Here is a 20472-nt window from a genome sequence, read left to right as displayed (position 1 = left end):
AGACAGCACTCATGCAGAAGAGGCCATATTTGATCAACAAAGGCCGAATTGTCTTCCACCAGGACAACGCCAGGCCACACACATCTTTAGTGACGCGCCAGAAGCTCCGGGAGCTCGGATGGGAGGTTCTTTTGCATCCACCGTATAGTCCGGATCTCGCACCAAGTGATTACCACCTGTTTCTGTCTATGGCGAACGCGCTTGGTAGTCTGAAGTTGGCCACAAGAGAGTCCTGTGAAAATTGGCTCTCCGAGTTTTTTGCCAATAGGGAAGGGAGCTTCTATGAGAGGGGCATTATGAAGTTGGCATCTCGTTGGGAACGCGAACAAAACGGCGCATATTTGACTTGAATCGCATTATTGTAACCAATTTTATGAACAATTGAAAATTCAATAAAAATACCGCAAGTCTTTTTTGACAACCTAATAATAAAAAACGCTTCACACCTCAACAAAATTCCAATAATGATAGTAATGATGGTCGACACGATAGACAAACCTTGGACAGGAACCCCTTCCAGAATAACAACAAACCAGATCAGGCATTAAACCACCAAGACAGACACAACCATATCCCAAGTGCTCTCCTATGTAACATCAACGATAATGAAAATTTTTTACTAGAAGCCTCGGGAAGCCAGTCGGTTACATAAGCAAGAAGACACACGGATCTTCCTTGCCAATTGTTTTCCTATCACCAAACTCTATTTTGTCGAGGGTTTGACAAATTCCTAATAGACACTGGATCTACCTACTCATTCATAAATCCAGCACTTATTAAGGGAGACCACACCAAAAAACTAACCTCTGATATTAATATCCACACTGTTCTCAAACTAGTGTGAAGTTTTAAAAAAATCTAATTTTTTTTCATATTTCGGTAGATTACATCTTTAAAAATAACATATTAAAATTTCAAATCGATATCTCAAATAGTTTTTGAGTTATAGCATTTCAAAGAGCAGCCGCTCTTATAACAGTGCAAACGATCATTTTATCTTTAGAAGCGTTTTTCTCGAAACAGCATTTTCCGAATTTGCTGCAGTGATTACTCAAAAACTAAAGATCCGATCACTGTCAAATTTTTTTTACATGTTCAATATACAGTTCTCCGTACAATGACCTATCGTTTTTTTGATCTGATCAAAAATCGAATTTTGGCAGGCCAAAAACGACCAAAGTTTTGGGTAAAATTCGATTTTTTTTTTAATTAAATTTTGTCAATTTTTGATATGTTATTTTTTTATCGTAGGCCATTGTATAGACAATATTATCTAGTTTAACGAGAATTTTTTTTTTAATTTCATCCACGGAGAAGGTCAGAGTCACTGCAGCAGTTAACGACCTTTTTTTTTAGCGCCGTTGGAGATCGACTCAAACTTAAAAATATTTAATTTTTAACTTTAAAAATATTTAATTTTTATCTTTAAAAATTTCACTGTACGTTTTTAAAACACGTATAAATATATTCTGAAAATTTTGAAATAATTGATAAAGTATTTTTTTAAATTAAAAATTCCCAAAAATCACCTTTTGTTTTAGGCCGTCACACTAGTTGTACCCCTTAAGGGAGACCACTTCGAAAAACTAACCTCTGATATCAATATCCACACTGTTCTCAATACATTCAAAATTCGGGAGTATACAGATAGTATAAATTTCAGACAATTCGAAAAAAAATCCGATTTCAAGTTCTTAGTATTCAATTTCCACCCACACTTTAATGGTTTTCTAGGCATGGATTTCCTATCCGGCCTAAATGCAAAAACAAGAAAGGAAGCTAGCTTCGGCAAACCGAAGCTTATATACCCTTGCAGTCATCAAATATGTCGATCAAAATGCATAAGGGCTAAGCAACATTGAAACTATGACGATTTTTCTTTTACTTTTCCATATTTTCGACTATTGTTCGTATGGCAGCTATATGATATAGTTGTCCGATTTTGATGAAATTTTATATGGAATTCAAGAGCAGTTAGAAAACTCTATATTCCAAAAAATATGCTTGTCTGATGAAAAACAGCGATTTTATAGTTTTATTTCCCGTACTTCTATACAGATTTTTCGATCTTTCCTAAGGCCGCTATAAGATAACGTTGTCGGATTTTAATGAAATTTTTTCTCGATTCAAGGGTTATTAAAAACCTCCATGTTTTGAAAATCACGCCCGTGGGATTAAAAACAACGATGTTATAATTTTTTTCATTATTTATATATATATATTTTGATCTTTTGTATGGCAGCTATATGGTGGAGTTATCCGATTTTGATAAAATTTTATACAAAATTCAATAGTGGCTAGAAAACGCCATCTAGAAGGAATCAAGTCGATCTGATCAAAAACAACGGCGGTATAATTTTATATTTCAATCTCTTGTATGGGAGCTATCCTATATAGTTGCCCGATCCGGCCCCTTCCGACATATATACTGCGTGCAATAACTACACACCTTTTGGGAAAGTTTCAGCAAGATAGCTTCAAAACTGAGAGACTAGTTTGGGCAGAAACGGACAGGAGGACAGACGGACAGACAGACAGACGTACAGACGGACAGACGGACAGACGTACAGGCGTATTTCGATTCAGATCGTGATGCTGATCAAGAATATGTATACTTTATGGGGTCTCAGGTGTCTCCTTCACTGCGTTGCAAAGTTCTGGCCAAAATTATAATACCCATTGCTCTGCAAGGGTATAATAAACTTTGCCGACTCCATACTAGAAACACCAGAAATCCTCAGAAGTGAGTTATTGCAAACTTCGAGTTAGGCGGTTTCGCCGGTTGCCGTGTATAAGCCGTCTGTTATGGATATTTGATTATCCAAAATCGTGGTTTCGTATATAAAGTCTCCCTGCATGAAGTTTACTTGGAGCGGTGAGGATCCTCACAAGAGCAAACCCTGTAGACACATTACATACTCTACCACAAAATACTAAAATGCGATTACCGCTCCCAGTAAACTTCATGGAGGGAGACTTTATATACGAAACCACGATTTTGGATAATCAAATATCCATAACAGGTGACTTAAACACCGCAATCGCCGGATCCTTTTATTTTGAAGTTTGCAATAACTCAAATCAAACCCAAACACTTTACCTCGAAGAACCGTTACAAGCAGAAGAATTTTCCCCACGAACCCACCAATACTTAAACTGCATGTCCGCAGCAAAAGAAACAGAATGCCAAAACGATCAGCAGTTCAACATTCAGACAGAACACCTCAACAATGAGGAAAACCAACAAATACTCAAACTATGCAGATCATTTAAAAAACTCTTCCATGACGAAAACAACCAACTAACGTTATCTAACTCCGTCAAACACTCTATACCAACAACAGATAACATACCGATTCACACGAAATCTTACCGTTACCCATTTGTGCATAAAGACGAAGTTCGAAAACAAATTTCAAAAATGCTCGAACAAAACATAATTAAAACAGCCATTCCCTTTGGAGTGCACCCGTCTGGGTCGTACCAAAGAAAAGTGATACCACAGGCGAAAAAAGTGGCGCTTGGTAATCGATTTTTGGAAATTAAATAAGAAAACTGTCTCCGATAGATACCGATGCACTCAGCAGAATCGAGCCAAATTTAAACATAAACGAAGACCCACAAATTATACCGATCGTTTCACAACCAATAAATCATTTCAATAATCAAACAATATTCCGTACCGGTTCAACAACTTCAAGACAAATAGAAACACTATTTGTACATAAAACAAGACACATAATCACAGAACCCGTGCATACTTTCGACTCCGTTACAAACACCCTTCAAAAAATCCTGAAGCCGACTAAAACATTTGCAATATTTGCACCAGACAATATTTTCAAAATAATAGAAGCGTCCTATAATAACTATTTTTTCGAAAATGACTTGTACAAAATTTCCCGCTGCAAAATATGGCTAACCGATATCACTAACCCCCACGACCAGGAAAACAAAATTCGTGCATACCACTTTAATACCAATCATAGGGGGATAGGTGAAACATATAACCTAAATGGAAAAGAGACATTTATTTTCCGCACTTAAAAGACATTATCACAAAAATTGTAAAAAATTGCGATACCTGCTTAACCCTCAAGGTCGATAGACACCCCCATAGACCATTATTGCAAGCCCCAACCGCCCCAGAGGGACCGTTGGCGGTCGTGCATATAGACATATATTTCATTAACAATACTTGTAACCTCACCATTATAGACAAATTCTCCAAGCTACTAGCGCAAGCCTACCCCCTTAGCAATAGGAATTCAATAAAAATCGCCGATGCCCTGTTACAATTTATAAGTCATTACGGCACACCAAAGAAAATAATTTTCGACCAGGGAGCGGAATTTTCGGGGAGTCTATTCAATGACCTCTTATCCCAATTTCAAATAACAGCTCAAACAACTTCATTTCAACAATCAACGGGCAACGCTTTTGTCGAAAGACTGCATTCCACCTTAACCGAACTATACAGGATAATCATGAACAAAAGAAAGGAAGCACGCCTTGAATGCGGGCATGACCAAATACTCACAGAAGCAGTTGCAACATATAACAATGCAATACACTCAAGCACTTCCTATACCCCTTTCGAGCTCTTTCACGGAAGAACTCACATATTCAATAAAACAATAACATTCGACAATCACCACGATTACCTTAAGAAATTAAACGATTTTAGAAAAGACATATACCCAAAAGTACAGGAACATTTAAATGCGACCACAGTAAGGAGATTGGCTAAATTAAATGAGGACAGAGAGACACCAGTCCAAGTCGAACCTAATGATACGGTATTTAGAAAAGAAAACCGTAGAAACAAGTTGACACCTAGATTTTCACTACATAAAGTAGATAGAGACAAAGGTGCCACCCTTCTAACAAATAAAGGTCAAAAGTTACATAAACAAAAAATTTGAAAAACAATTAAAAAATTTACAAACACTGAATAACCAGCTTAAACAACAAATACTAACACCGACACATACTAAATGACCGCCCAACCCTTAAAATATCATTAGAAGCCCTACCAAACAATATCAAACAGGTAGAAGTAAAAAATAAATACATCCTATTTGCATACCCAAATCTACCTCGGAAGCCTAGATGACAACGACGGACAAAACTTATTAGAAGAAATGAAAAATATCCAATATACAAATTCTATTCAACAAAGCCATATTTATCAAACTAAGAAATATAAAAACCCACATTAACAAGAAACAGTCTACAAAAAATGTTTTCTTTAAAAACGCACAAAACTCTTTCATTAATGAACTCGATAGCTGACAACACCTTAGCCAATAAATTATCCCCAAATTGATATTTAATAAGGAACAAATACAACGTAGAGAATTAATAAGTAAACAAAATATAATGTTAGCATTAGATAAAAAACAAGAAAGGAAGCTAGCTTCGGCAAGCCGAAGCTTATATACCCTTGCAGTCATCAAATAAGTCGAACAAAACGCATAAAGGCTAGACAAAATCGAAGCTAAGACGATTTTTCTATTCATTTTCCATATTTTTGACTATAGATCTATGGGAGCTATACGATATAGGTGTCCGATTTTGATCAAATTTAATTCGTAATTCAAGAGTCGTAAGAAAACTCTATATTCCAAAAATCATACTTGTCTGATGAAAAACAACGATGTTATAATTTTATTTCCATTATTTCTATATAGATTTTTCGATCTTTCCTAAGATATAGATGACCGATTTTTATGAAACTTTTTCCTCAATATAAACGTTGTTAAAAAACTTTATATTCAAAAAATCATGCTCGTGGGATAAAAAACAACGATGTTATCAATTTATTTCCATTAATTCTATATAGTATAATTTTCGATCTCTCCTATGGCAGCTATATGATAGAGTTATCCGATTTTGATCAAATTTAATCCGAAATTCAATAACAGTTAGAAAACGCCATTTCACCATTTCATTTCATTCTCTCGTATGGGAGCTATCCCATGTAATCGGTCGATCCGGCCCGTTCCGATTTATATTCTGCGTGCAATAACTACACACCTTTTGGGTGTTTTGCTTTTCAGCAAGATAGCTTTAAAACTGAGAGACTAGTTTGCGCGGAAACGGACAGACGGACAGACGTATGTTACAGACGTATTCCGACTCTGCTCGTGATGCTGATCAAGAATATATATAATTTATGGGGTCTGAGGTGTCCCCTTCACTGCGTTGCAAACATCTGCCTGAATTTATATTATCCTCTGCTCTGCAAGGGTATAAAAACACCATCTGGACCGGTTCCGACTTATGTATATAATGCGTGCAATACCTACACAAGTTTAGGTAACATTTTAGCAAGAAAGCTTTAAAATAGCTTATTATACTCTCTGCAAGGGTACACAAATATGTACCTAAAAAACAACGTTATTTAATGTTTTTGTAATTACAAAGTCGAGGCTGAGGGGGCTCCTGATAGTTTCAAATAAATAAATGCTAATCAGGAAATGTAAGTCACTGCAACCTCATTAACAAATGTAATTTTAATACTGTTGTAGTTTTTGAAATACTGCCGTCATAACATAAGCTGAGACCGTCCTTTCTTTATATAAACTATCCGCCTAACAGACTGATGACTTCGTCTTGCCGAAATAGGATTCTTTTCTTGATATAACTTAGTGTAGTTATTTGTTTATTTGTAAGTCAATGAATAAATTTACCAGCAACAGAGTTTGCCCGATTTGAAGGGTCGTGATACGAGTCCATTCCGCAAATCATAACATTTTTAAAAGGTATTTTAACCGTCCATAATGAACCTCCAACTTTACAATTCATTTGTAAGATAATTTTTTGTACAGCAGAACGATTTTTTGACTCATTTAATAAGGTCTTTGCATTTATAACCTGAAAAAGAAAAATAAAAAATAAATATAATAATCAATTTAATTCAATTAAATTTTCTTGTAAAACCTGCCTATCAGTTTTTAAGCTTTCTAGCTAAAGCTCTACAATACGTCATATGACTCCTATAGGCAAAATAGACCAAGTAACAAAAAAATTATAACGTAAATTAATAAAGAAGAAATGTATATAGCCCCTTGCAGTCATCAAATTTTTTTTAACAAAATACATACATAAAGGCTAAACAACATCGAAGCTATGATGATTTTTCTATTAGTTTCAAGGGTAGGTAAAAACTCGGTATAAAAATCCATCCTCGTTGGATAAAACACACAGACGTTAACATTTTTTTTTTTCATTAATTTAATGCGAAATTCCATAGTCTTTTCAAATAAGAAAAAAGCTAGGTTCGGCAAGCCGAAGATTATATACCCTTGTGCACATCAAATATGTCGAACATAACGGCTAAACAACATCGGAGCTATGAACATTTTTCTAATAACTTTCCATACTTTCGACGATTGTTCAAATGACAGCTATAGTATATGGCGACTATAGTCTTCCAATTTTGATACAAATTTAATTCGAAATTCAACAGTAGCTAAAAACAAGAAAGGAAGCTAGCTTCGGCAAGCCGAAGCTTATATACCCTTGCAGTCATCAAATAAGTCGAACAAAACGCATAAAGGCTAGACAAAATCGAAGCTAAGACGATTTTTCTATTCATTTTCCATATTTTTGACTATAGATCTATGGGAGCTATACGATATAGGTGTCCGATTTTGATCAAATTTAATTCGTAATTCAAGAGTCGTAAGAAAACTCTATATTCCAAAAATCATACTTGTCTGATGAAAAACAACGATGTTATAATTTTATTTCCATTATTTCTATATAGATTTTTCGATCTTTCCTAAGTTATACATAGATGACCGATTTTTATGAAACTTTTTCTCAATATTGGGGTTGTTAAAAACTTGATATTTAAAAAATCATGCTCGTGGGATAAAAAAAAAAGATTTTATCAATTTATTTCCATCAATTCAAAAGGGTTTTTCAATAGGAGCGCTTTAACTTTTAAAAAAAAAAAAAACACAAACGGTTTGACTTTTCAACTAACTTTTTTTATTATTGAATTTGAACATATACATTTAATTATGAAACTCGATTTCTTTCGCTTGACCACCGCGTGCACGTTTTACGAAGTCCAATCGTTGAACACAATATTCAACCACTTTTTCGCTAAATCGGTCAAAATTCCAGCAATTTCGCGTTCAATATTGGCTTTGAGCTCTTGCAACGTCGCCGGCTTATTGGCATAGACCAATGACTTCACGTAACCCCAAAGAAAATAGTCTAGAGGATGTAAGCCAAGATCTTTACGCAAAATTCGCCACAATGACGTCACAGAAAGTCCCAATTGTTGTGAACGTCGTGTGAGCTACACATTCGCGTCTTCTTGAACTGAAGCGCTTGCGGGTGCGATGTTTTCATCACTTCGAGCACTTCTTGCTCTCACGGGCACCGTAACATTATGTAGTGAAAACGTAGACTCAAATTTCGATTGTCGAACGGGCTGGCTTGTTAAATGGACCGTAAAATGGCTGTAATGCTCTTGAAGTAGCAGCAACAGAACGATTATTTTGATAAAAAATTTGCACAATTTGCAATCGCTGTTCAAGTGTGTAGCGTTCCATGATGAAATGTATAGGGGAGAGTGGTCCCATACCGACCGGTCGTACCATACCGACCCCCCCCCATGTTTCTCAGAGATGGCGATGCTAGCCGAATTGTCGGTAACTTCAGTGAAAAGCTGTTATAACATAGACATTTTGGAGATAGATAGCCAATTTGACTTATTTTGTTTAACTGCAATTTTTCCGTTTGTTTTGTTTCAACGCCTCTGACATTCAGTTTTTTTTCTTTACTGAACTTGAGCTTAAATATTTTTAAAGTTTTTTTTCTCCGCATAAAAATCGGAGGGTAAGGTTTTCTGATAGTTGATAGTCCTAGCTGTCATTCACGCTATTAGAATTACATCGCTCTTTGCGTCATTAGATAATGGCGAGCAGCTAATTAGAAAAGGTTGTGGTGGTCCGAAACCGACCGCGAAGTGATGGTCCGAAACCGACCCCCATTTATTGGCAGCTTAATATGTCATAGCGTATTTTTGAGGGAAAATATGAAAAAGTAAACAAGATTCAGTAAAGAAAAGTAACAGAAACAGCAAAAACATCAGACAGCAAGCGAAGAGACAGTCATCAACGAGCGGCTTTCGAAAAACAACGCGAAAACAATGCGAAAACTTACTATGAGAAAGAGGACAACTCAGACTTCATCAATTGACTACAGTGCCCTTTATTTCATACAATAATTTTTATTTTCTGGAAAGAACCTTCAATATATTTCTTAATAAACGTCAAAATCATTAAATTCTATTTTATGTTATTAAATTTTTCTGTTAAGAAATAGGGGGTCGGTTTCGGACCACTACTTTTGAGTACGACCAAAAAGTAGAGTTTTATATTTTCCTGAATATCTAACGCTTCAAAGCACCTACGCACTTACTAATCATTTAGATGTATAGTAAACTGATCCCTCTACATAGTAAATTTTTGAACTGAACTGAAAAATTGATTTTTCTCACCTTTATCGCCTTTGCCGTTTAGGGGGTCGGTATGGGACCACCCTCCCCTACTAATGAAACTTCATATGTCAAGGGAACAAGAAAAAACATGGCGTCGTTCGCCGTCCCTATCGGAAAAAAGTTGAAGCGCACCTATTGAAAAACCCTTTATATATGATAGAGTTGTCCGATTTTGATAAAATTTAATCCGAAATTCAATAGTAGTTAGAAAATGCCATATGGAAGAAATCAAGTAGATCTGATAAAAAACAACGGCGTAAGATTTTTTTATTTCATTCTCTTATATTGGAGCTATCCGATATAGTCGGCCGATCCGGCCCGATCGAACTTTTGGGAAAGTTTCAGCAAGATAGCTTTAAAACTGAGAGACTAGTTTACATAGAAACAGACAGACGGACAGACGGACCGACGCACAGTAGGCCAAGTGCCTCTGCTAGCGGAATTTTAATAATAACTCGGGTAAATGAATTGATATTTTTTTGAAAATTTTAACTTAATATTCTTAATGTATTCTTGACATATTCTGAAAATATTAATGTGTTACCCCAAGTAAATCTCATACAATTCATATAAAAACAAGAAAGGAAGCTAGCTTTGGCAAGCCGAAGCTAATATACCCTTGCAGTCATCAAATAAATCGAACAAAATACATAAAGGCTAAACAACATCGAAGCTAAGACGATTTTTCTATTAATTTTACATATTTTCGACTATAGATCATATGGGAGCTATATGATATAGTTGTCCGATTTTGATCAAATTTAATTCGTAAGAGTCAAGAGTCCTTAGAAAACTTTATATTCCAAAAATCATGCTTATCTAATAAAAACCAACGATGTTATAATTTTATTTCCGGTATTTCTATATAGATTTTTCGATCTTTCCTATGGCAGCAATAAGATATAGTTGTCCGATTTTTATGAAACTTTTTCTCAATATAAGGGTTGTTAAAAAACTTGATGTTCAAAAAATCATGCTCGTGGGTTAAAAAACAACGATGTTATCAAATTTATTTCCATTAATTCTATATATATTTTTCGATCTCTCCTATGGCAGCTATATGATAGAGTTATCCGATTTTGATCAAATTTAATCCGAAATTCAATAACAGTTAGAAAACGCCATCTTGAAGAATTCAAGTCGATCTGATAAAAAACAACGGCGTGAGAATTTTTTATTTCATTCTCTCGTATGGGAGCTATCCGATATAGTCGGCCGATCCGGCTCGTTCCGACTTATATACTGCGTGCAATAACTATACACCTTTTGGGAAAGTTTCAGCAAGATAGCTTTAAAACTGAGAGACTAGTTTACATAGAAACAGACAGACGGACAGACGTACAGACGTATTCCGACTCTGCTCGTGATGCTGATCAAGAATATATAAACTTTATGGGGTCTGAGGTGTCTCCTTCAGTGCGTTGCAAACTTCTGACTGAAATTATAATACCGTTTTGCTCTGCAAGGGTATAAATATAGTGAATTTCGTAACTTTATAGTCTTTCAAAAAATATATTTTTAAACATTTTAAATTCAATTAACAATTACAGTAGAATCCTGTTATAACGACTCCGCTTATAGTGTCCGTCCGGGTATTGCGACGAAAACTCGATGGCTTGATTGGTCCCCAGACAGACTTATACACTTAAATCCTTCTGCTTAGTGCGTCTTCCGGGTATAACGACGAAAAATCGTCGGTCCCTTGAAAGTCGCTATAAGCGGATTCTACTGTATATGAAAATAATAAAAAAAATTTTTTTAAATTTTTCTGCTACACTTTCGCTAAGCCACAAGGCAAAAAGACGTCTCCTAGGGACTGACATTCCACCTATAAAGTGTAATAGACTTCAGAATTGGCCGTAGTTGGCTCTCATTTTGGACATTTTGACACCACAGGGACTTACACTTCTCACAAATACTAACATTAGCATGAATACGATTGAATCACATTAGTTACAGTCCAACGAAAACAGTAAGCGTTTAAAAATCATTACTTCAAAACCATGTTAATAACTATATATTTTTAGGTTACACATACATAGATAAATCACGAACACATTATTTACATTTAGTACATACCTTAGTTTAACGAAAACAATGGTTACTTCAATTAAAGATCGTCAATATGTATATTTTTCAAAATATTAAACACGACTCAAAACAAACCTTAAAAATTTGCATACCCACGTGGAAAACATATGATTACTTCGAAAGCTCACAATTGATCACAACACCCATTTGAAAGCTTTTAACAAGCTTTTGTGAGCTTCATAGAGTGTTAACATTGAAATTTAAAAAAAAAATTAACCAAATATTGAACAATTTTATTTGAACTTTTATTCCGCCAAATGTCTCATTGGGCCCACTGTGCGACGGACAGACGGACCGACGGACAGACGTACATACATATTTCGATTCAGATGGTGATGCTGATGAAGAATATATATACTTTATGGGGTCTAAGGTGTCTCCTTCACTGCGTTGCAAACTTCTGACTGAAATTATAATACCCTTTTGCTCTGGGGCTGTCCATATATTACGTAATCACTTAGGGGGGAGGGGGTCAAGGAAATGATTATGTTTGATTACATGGGGAGGGAGGGGTCTTGGATATTGATTACGTAATCATTTTATAAAAATTTTGTTGTTAAAAGTATATACATATTAAAAAATTGGTTTCGCGCCGCTTACTCCGTCAATAAGTACCGAATGCAACTCTATAATTAAGTCGATATACATATTCTATTATTTGTATAGACTATGTAGACGACGAAGACAAAGATGATACCTGCGGAGATAAACAGATTTTGACAAGCCAACTTCCAGTAATAAATAATATTAAAGATTGGCTGGAATCTCCTTTTGAAAATATAGAACAAAAGAAAAAATTTGCATATCTTTTTTTTTGTGATAACGTAATCATTGTAGGGGGGGAGGGAGGGTGTTCATTAAATGATTACTTTTGATTACCAGGGGGGAGGGGGTCAAAAATCGCAGAAAACGTGATTACGTAATATATGGACAGCCCCTCTGCAAGGGTATAAAAATGTATTATGTTATATAATGCACCTTTTTTATACAACAACAACATTTTTCTTGCTACTAAACTTAACGTTTGATGTAATATTTGGGCTGGACTTACTTTTAAAAAAACTGACGTCGTACTTGACCTAAGAGAAAAAAAAAGTAGTTTGGAGGAAATCAAATTTTTGAACTGTGCAAATATTAATACAAAGGCTGATGTTAATACAATGGCTGAGGATATAGTGGTACCACAGAAAATAATGGAAAAATTTCAGGAAATGTAAGGAAACCGTACAGGCGTGTCTGCAGAGCCAATTGAAGCGCTGCCCTACAATACTATCATTATTGGACAGAAAACGAAGATCCGATATATTCATAAATGTACCCATACGCAAAGGGCGTGCCAGACTTTGTAAATACAGAAACACAAGCGATGTTGCGAGGCGGCATAATCCAACCATCTCGGTCTACAGCGAGCGGTAGTGGGGCAACAACATCAGCAAATGGTAACCTAATCTTGCACAGTGGTAATAATGAGGGAAGCAGATATGGAGTAGGGGGATATTCGTAGCCAGAAGAATGAAAGAAACGCGCTACACTCCTGGACCCCCATTTCAGACAGACTCATTAAAGCGGCGTTTAGATGTAGGGCCAGGCCAATAACAATCGTGCAATGCTACGCCCCAACTGAAGACGCAAACGACGACATCAAAGAAGACTTCTATACCGTCCTTACAACCACTCTCACTGACATACCTCGAGGCAACATCACCGTTCTCATGGGCGACTTCAATGCAAAAATAGGACCCAACTTTACCAGAATGAGGTCAGCCACTCTGGGGGTCACGGTATAGGCTCGCGTAATAACAATGGAGATAGACGACTAATAGACGTATGCCAAATGTTTCAGTTGATCATTGGAGGTAGTATGTTCCCACACAGCGATATCCACAAATACACGTGGAAATCTCCGAGTGGAAATGCACGAAACCAAATCGACCACATTTGCATAAGCAGAAAATGGAGGAAGTCTCTGCTGGATGTAAGAAACAAGAGGGGGGTATCGATAGACTGCGGACCACGAGCTGATCATTGGGGAGCTCTCAATTAAGTTGGACCGCAATCGCCCGCGAAATGCTGACTCAAGGACCCACCGCCCGTACCCCCTCAACCTACACCTACTTGGCGAAACGGACATCAGCGCCAGACTTGCATCAACATTACGCACCCACCTACTACCGCAGCAAGGCCAGACATGGGAACAGACGTGCGATACATTAAGGACCACCGCAGAAGTCATCATTGGCACCCCAAAACGAGTAAGAAACAACTGGATCTCTAGCGCAACGTGGGACATGATCAACAAAAAGAACTCACTGAAATTACTGGCTGACCGTGACAGCAATAGACGCGACAAACACCGCGCACTGTGCAAAGCTGTCAAGAGAGCAGCTAGAAATGATAGAAGAAAGAACTCACTAGCGACGACGACCAAATCCACAGATGGCGCCAACACTTCATGGAAATCAGCAACTCCAACATGTTTAGCAGGAGCGATGACTACAGAAGCGTTGCGCCAGCAAATGGAAACCGGAGAATATCATCCGCCCCACCCTCATTGAGAGAAATCGGAAATGCAATAAAGAAGCTAAAGAACAACAAAGCTGCCGGGATGGACGCCATTCTAGCCGAAATCCTCCAAATTAACACTCAACTGATGGCAGAAATATTGCATCCGCACTTCTCGAGTGCATGGGAGAGCAAACACATTCCCGACTCCTGGAAATGCGGAGTCATAGTGAAAATACCCAAGAAAGGAGACCTTAGCAATTGCAACAATTGGAGAGGGATCACACTACTAAACTCCAGTTGCAAAGTCCTAGCCACAATTCTGGACGGCCGCCTGACGGAAAAATAGAATCTTAGAGATGAACAGGCAGGCTTCAGACCATACAGAAGCTGCGTAGACCAAGCCAACACCCTACGCATCATAACCGAACAAGCTGTGGAATGGAGAGCCAAATATCCCTACTGCTCTTCAACATTGTGGTGGACGAGGTCATGAGAGAAGTGTGCAAACACAAAGTGGAATCACATGGATCTTCACCAGACACCTTAAGGGGCACAACTAGTGTGAAGTTTTAAAAAAATCCAAAAAAATTTTTTTTTCATTTTTCGGTAGATTACACCTTTAAAAATAACATATTAAAATTTAAAATCGATATCTCAAATAGTTTTTGAGTTATAACAATTTAAAGAGCAGCCGCTCTCATAACAGTGCAAACGATCATTTTATCTTTAAACGCGTTTTTCTCAAAACAGCATTTTCCAAATTTGCTGCAGTGATAACTCAAAAACTAGTGATCCGATCACTACCAAATTTTTTTTACATGTTCTTTATATAGTTCTACGTACCATGAACTATCGGTTTTTTGATCCGATTAAAAATCGAATTTTGGCAGACCAAAAACGACCAAAATTTTGGTTAAAATTTAATTTTTTTTTTTTTTTAAACGCTGCCATTTTGTCATTTTTTGATATTTATTTTTTATCGTAGTTCATGGTATGGAAAATATTATCTAGTTTAACGAGAATTTTTCATTTTTTGATTTCGTCTACGGAGAGGGCCGGAATCACTGCAGCAGTTGAGATCGACTATAACTTAAAAAATATTTAACTTTTTTCTTTAAAAATTTTACTATACATTCTTAAAACATGTATAAATATATTCTGAAAATTTAAAAAGAATTGATCAAGTAGTTTTTTTTATAAAAATTCCCAAAAATCACCATTTTTTTAGGCCGTCACACTAGTTGTGCCCCTTAAAGACCTGTACTACTCAGACGACATTTGCCTAATCTCTCACAAGCTGAGCGATATACAGTCAAAAGGTACTGTACTAGGTACTTGTGTACCTAGCCAACCGTGTGGGTCTAAAAATTAACACAGTAACGACAAAAGAGATGCGCCTCAATCACGCCAGCCAAGGAAATATCATCGAAGATGGAAAATAATCCAGCAATTCCAGGCTTTCACCAACACATTCTCAGAATAATATGCGGGATTTTCTGGCCAAATAGAATCTCCAACGTCTGGGATATGAAGGGTGAAACAGCAATAAGACTCCAAATCAGAAAGTAAGAATGTAGATGGATAGCATAGAAGAACGGCGCTAGAGTGGAATCCACAGGGAAGCAGACGAGTAGGCAGACCCAAAACAACATGGAGACGAACCGTCCTTCAAGAGCTGTCCCAATACAACATCTCATGGGGCACAGGGAAACAGACAGCAAGAAATAGAGTGAGTTGGAGAAATCTAGTTAGTGAGTGAATCTGAAAAGCTTCGGCGCGCCGACGATTGTTCATATGACAGCTATATGATGTAGCCGTCCGATTTCAACATTGTGGTGGACGAGGTTATGGGAGAAGTGTGTAAACACAAGCTTGGAAGACCTGGATTACGCAGCCGACATCTTCCTAATCTCTCACAAACTGATTGATATTCAAACCAAAGTTGATGACCTCGTGAATCTAGCCAGCCGTATGGGTCTACAATAAAACACGGCAAAGGCAAAAGCGATCCGCCTCAATCACGCCAGCCAAGGGAATGTCATCGTAGATGGGAACCAAATAGAGTACGTCGAGAGTTTCCCATACCTTGGCACCATAATCTCCAGCAACGGTGGCATGACAGAAGATGTGACGAGTAGGCTAGCCAAAGTCAGGGAGACTCTACCGCATATAAAGAATATAATAAGACTCCAAATCAGGAACAAAAAATGGAGATGGATAGGCCACGCACTGCGAAAGGATCAGGGAAGAAGCATAGTTAGAATGGCGCTAGAGTGGAACCCACAGGGAAGCAGACGTGTAGGCCGGCCTAAAACAACATGGAGACGAACCGCCCTTCAAGAGCTGACCCAATACAACATCACATGGGACACACCGAAACAGACAGCAAGAAATAGAGTAAGATGGAGGAATCTAGTAGAGGCCGTATGCTCCCAGGAGTTATAAGGGGAAAAAAAACACAACCGAACACACTATTTAATGTCAGATCGTTTCTCGGACTAGCTAGTTACTATAGGTGTTTTATTAAAGACTTTGCATCTATTGCAAAACCTATAAGTAACATTGTAAAGGAGAAAATGGCAAAGTAAGTGGCAATCGAGGAAAATACCTGTTAACTTTGACGAAAATCAGTGCCAGGCATTTGAAAAACTTAAGAATGTTCTCGCGTCTAAAAACGGAATGCTATTGTATCAAAATTACAATAAAGCGTTCGACTTGACGACATATGCTTCGTCTTTTGGTTTGGGAGCAGTCTTGTCACAGGACGGAAAACCCATAACCATGATATCGTGAACTTTAAATTTTGCAACTAACGAAAGAGAGTTATTAGCAATTGTATGGACCTTAAAAAGCCTCAAGAATTACCTATACGGCGTGAAAAATTTAAACATTTTTACTGACCATCAACCACTTACTTTTGCCGTCTCTGACCGCTATCCAAACAATTTTTTTCACTAAAATTACTCATATGGCAAATGAGGTGGTCACAAATTGTAAAAAATGCCAGAAGGTAAACTACGATAGACACCCTCAGAAACAGATTCTCGGAGAAATGCCCATTTCCCCCGCGAAATCCAACATACATATACATATTTTTGACAAACAAAAAATACTTTTTAACTTGCGTAGACAAATTTTTTTATACCCTTGCAGAGCAAAAGGGTATTATAATTTCAGTCAGAAGTTTGCAACGCAGTGAAGGAGACACCTTAGACCCCATAAAGTATATATATTCTTGATCAGCATCACCATCTGAATCGAAATATGTATGTACGTCTGTCCGTCTGTCCGTCTGTCCGTCTGTCCTCCTGTCGGTTTCTATGTAAACTAGTCTCTCAGTTTTAAAGCTATCGTGTTGAAACTTTTCCAAAAGTTGTGTAGTTATTGCACGCAGTATATAAGTCGGAACGAGCCGGATCGGCCGACTATATCGGATAGCTCCCATACAAGAGGTCAAAAAAATAAAGGATAAAAAATTATTACGCCGTTGTTTTTGATCTGATCGACTTGAATTCTTCAAGATGGCGTTTTCTAACTGTTATTGAATTTCGGATTAAATTTTATCAAAATCGGATAACCCTATCATATAGCTGCCATAGGAAAGATCAAAAAATATATATAGAAATAATGGCAAAATAATCATAACGTTGTCGTTTTTTATTCCACGAGGATGATTTCTACAACATCGACTTTATGAACTACCCTTGAACCGAGAAAAAAATTTCATAAAAATCGGACAACTATATCATATAGCTGCCATATGAACAATAGTCGAAAATATGGAAAATTAATAGAAAAGTCGTCATAGCTTCGATGTTGTTAGCCTTTATGTATTTTGTTCGATATGTTTGATGACTGCAAGGGTATATCAGCTTCGGCTTGCCGAAGCTAGCTTCCTTTCTTGTTAAATATGTAATCAATTGCTCCCAGAACCATCGCAGTCGTGCAAACCAAGATTTTACAAGGGAAAAGATTCCACAGTACACTAACAGAAAATGCACGATGTTTGAAAACCGAAAGAAGTATTGAGGACACGGTTAAATAAATACTCTTCGCGGCTATAGAATAGAACCACTCCCTAACGAATAAACGACCCATTGAAATAATTCACTCATAAAAATTGAGCTTAAGGGGGGGGTAAGGTTTTAAAGGCCAAAAAAGGGCCATGTTTGATTTGCGGCGAAATGAGTAAGTTTATTTTATTGAGCTTAATTACATGTTATTGTTTAACTTTTGAAGAGTAGGTATTAGAAAAAAAATTATTAAAAAGTATTAAGAACTAAGCCTGTGGCGGTTAATCTTCCGATGCGCCCAAAGAAAAAGTTGTTTTGCGGTGAACATCATAGGGCGTTAACGGATCATCTTAAAAATAAAATGTGATATGCGTTGTATAGATAATGAATTTCTCGAGATAATCAGGAAGAGTTTTTTTTAATTTATTTTTTGTCCATTTTTGGGAGCACTTGAAAGTGAAAAGTGCGATTTTAGCTTTAAAAATCGCCGTTAATTTATTTTTTAAAAATAGAAAAAAATTAAAAATTAAAAAAAAATTTTCCTGATTACCTGCGTATTTATGTTGAGAATTTGTGTTAAAAATTTGAAAAGGATCGGTTCATTCGATTTTGAGTTCTGATGTTCACCGACTTTCAAAATAACGTCTTCCGCAAAATCGATTCAAAGTATTTTTATACTTGAAAATTCGTCCAAATACGGTTGTTTAAAACGCTGTAACTCTGTTAGTTTGACTTTAATTGACTCAAAATTTGTACACAATGTTCTCGACACATTGGTCCACCGAGGAAACCGTGGAAGGGTCCGTGGGGACCACAGTCTTAATAAAAGGGAGGGTGGTCCATAAGGACAATTTGAGGTAATTATAATAAATTTTATTTTTCTTCTATTTTTTTATTTTCGACACGCCATGATTTAGACGATACTTCTCCTCGTCGTATCAATAACAGCCAAAATCACCGATTGCACTGGTTTAAATTACGTAGGCGGAGTTGTGACCATTTGGAAAGACTTTCAGTACCTAAAACATTCGCCCATCTTAACCATATACTCAAAAATAGTAAAGGACACAGAATAAAACAAGAAAGGAAGCTAGCTTCGGCAAGCCGAAGCTTATATACCCTTGCAGACTACTAATGCGGTAGATGTGGTAGAGGAAATTCGCGCTCGTAACACTGCTGCCCGCGCTCAGAGAAGGCGTAGTGCACGAATTCAGGCTATTGAACGTGTACGGGATGCCGCGGCTTATGCAAATACCAGGGAAAATTCTGAGGAACGACGACGGCAGCAGTCCCTAAATACTGCCAGCCATGCAGCCCGCAGGGCTGTTGAGGATAATCGTGAGCCCGAACGCAGACGGGACGCTGCAGCGCGTGCACGAGTCCGAGCAATCTCCGAAAACCGACGACGAGAGCAGTTGCGAAATACTGCCGACCGAGCTACCTGGAGAGCGGCAGAGGTTAACCGAGCACCCGAACGAGCACGGGATGCTGCAGCGCATGCGCGGATCCGGGCAAACTCCGAGGAACGACGACGGGAGCAGTTGCGAAATACTGCCGACCGAGCTACCTGGAGAGCGGCAGAGGTTAACCGAGCACCCGAGCGTGCACGGGATGCTGCAGCACACGCAAGGATGCGGGCAATTTCGGAAGAACGACAAAGGGAGCAGTCACAAAATACTGCCGACCGAGCTACCTGGAGAGCGGCAGAGGTTAACCGAGCACCCGAGCGTGCACGGGATGCTGCAGCACACGCAAGGATGCGGGCAATTTCGGAAGAACGACAAAGGGAGCAGTCACAAAATACTGCAAATCGCGCTGGCTGGAGAGCGAATGATGAAAATCGAGGACCGGAGCGAGAGCGGGACGCGGAAGCTCACAGGATTGCCAGGAGCGACCCCATTACTCGGGAACATCAGCTACATAAAAGGACATTGCAACAACGAGAAACACACCTACAGAGGAGACTTCGGGAGCAACGGATTCGGGAAATGGCTGAGGAACGACTCTTGACGTATAGGACCAGTTCGGAAAATCGACAGACTGAATCTTCATGACAGTCTCAACGAAACATGGATGCTAGACCTGAACTTTCAGCAGACGAAAGAGAGGATCAACGGGAACAACAACGCCGAAGGAGCCGAGTGTCAGCAAAGGAGCAGTATCTGCAAAACATAAAATACGGACCAACTGAATGCTGCATATGCTGTGGAGGGACTTGGTTTATATCTCAGGTGAGTGGTTTGAACAAATTTACTATACCGTCTTAGTTCCCGAATATGAATGTAGGCAACGCATTTTATTTAAGTAGTAAATTTCCCAGTCCGTCCGGCAAATATCAAT

The 20472-nt window shown here is 37.8% G+C and overlaps 1 protein-coding gene across 1 annotated transcript in view; it reads right to left on the bottom strand.

The window, feature by feature from the left end:
* Positions 1 to 20472, bottom strand: part of LOC108098848 (protein argonaute-3) — a 209061-nt gene that overhangs the window by 144936 nt on the left and 43653 nt on the right. Inside the window, 1 exon segment of the mRNA XM_043208480.1 lies at positions 6696 to 6879. Within this exon segment, the coding sequence (XP_043064415.1) occupies positions 6696 to 6879 (184 nt within the window).

This window comes from Drosophila ficusphila, unplaced genomic scaffold (assembly GCF_018152265.1).
Source record: "Drosophila ficusphila isolate 14025-0441.05 unplaced genomic scaffold, ASM1815226v1 contig_470, whole genome shotgun sequence".
NCBI classification, from domain to species: domain Eukaryota; kingdom Metazoa; phylum Arthropoda; class Insecta; order Diptera; family Drosophilidae; genus Drosophila; species Drosophila ficusphila.
Note: the sequence above shows the minus strand (reverse complement) of the source record. Positions and strands in the feature narration are given on the sequence as shown.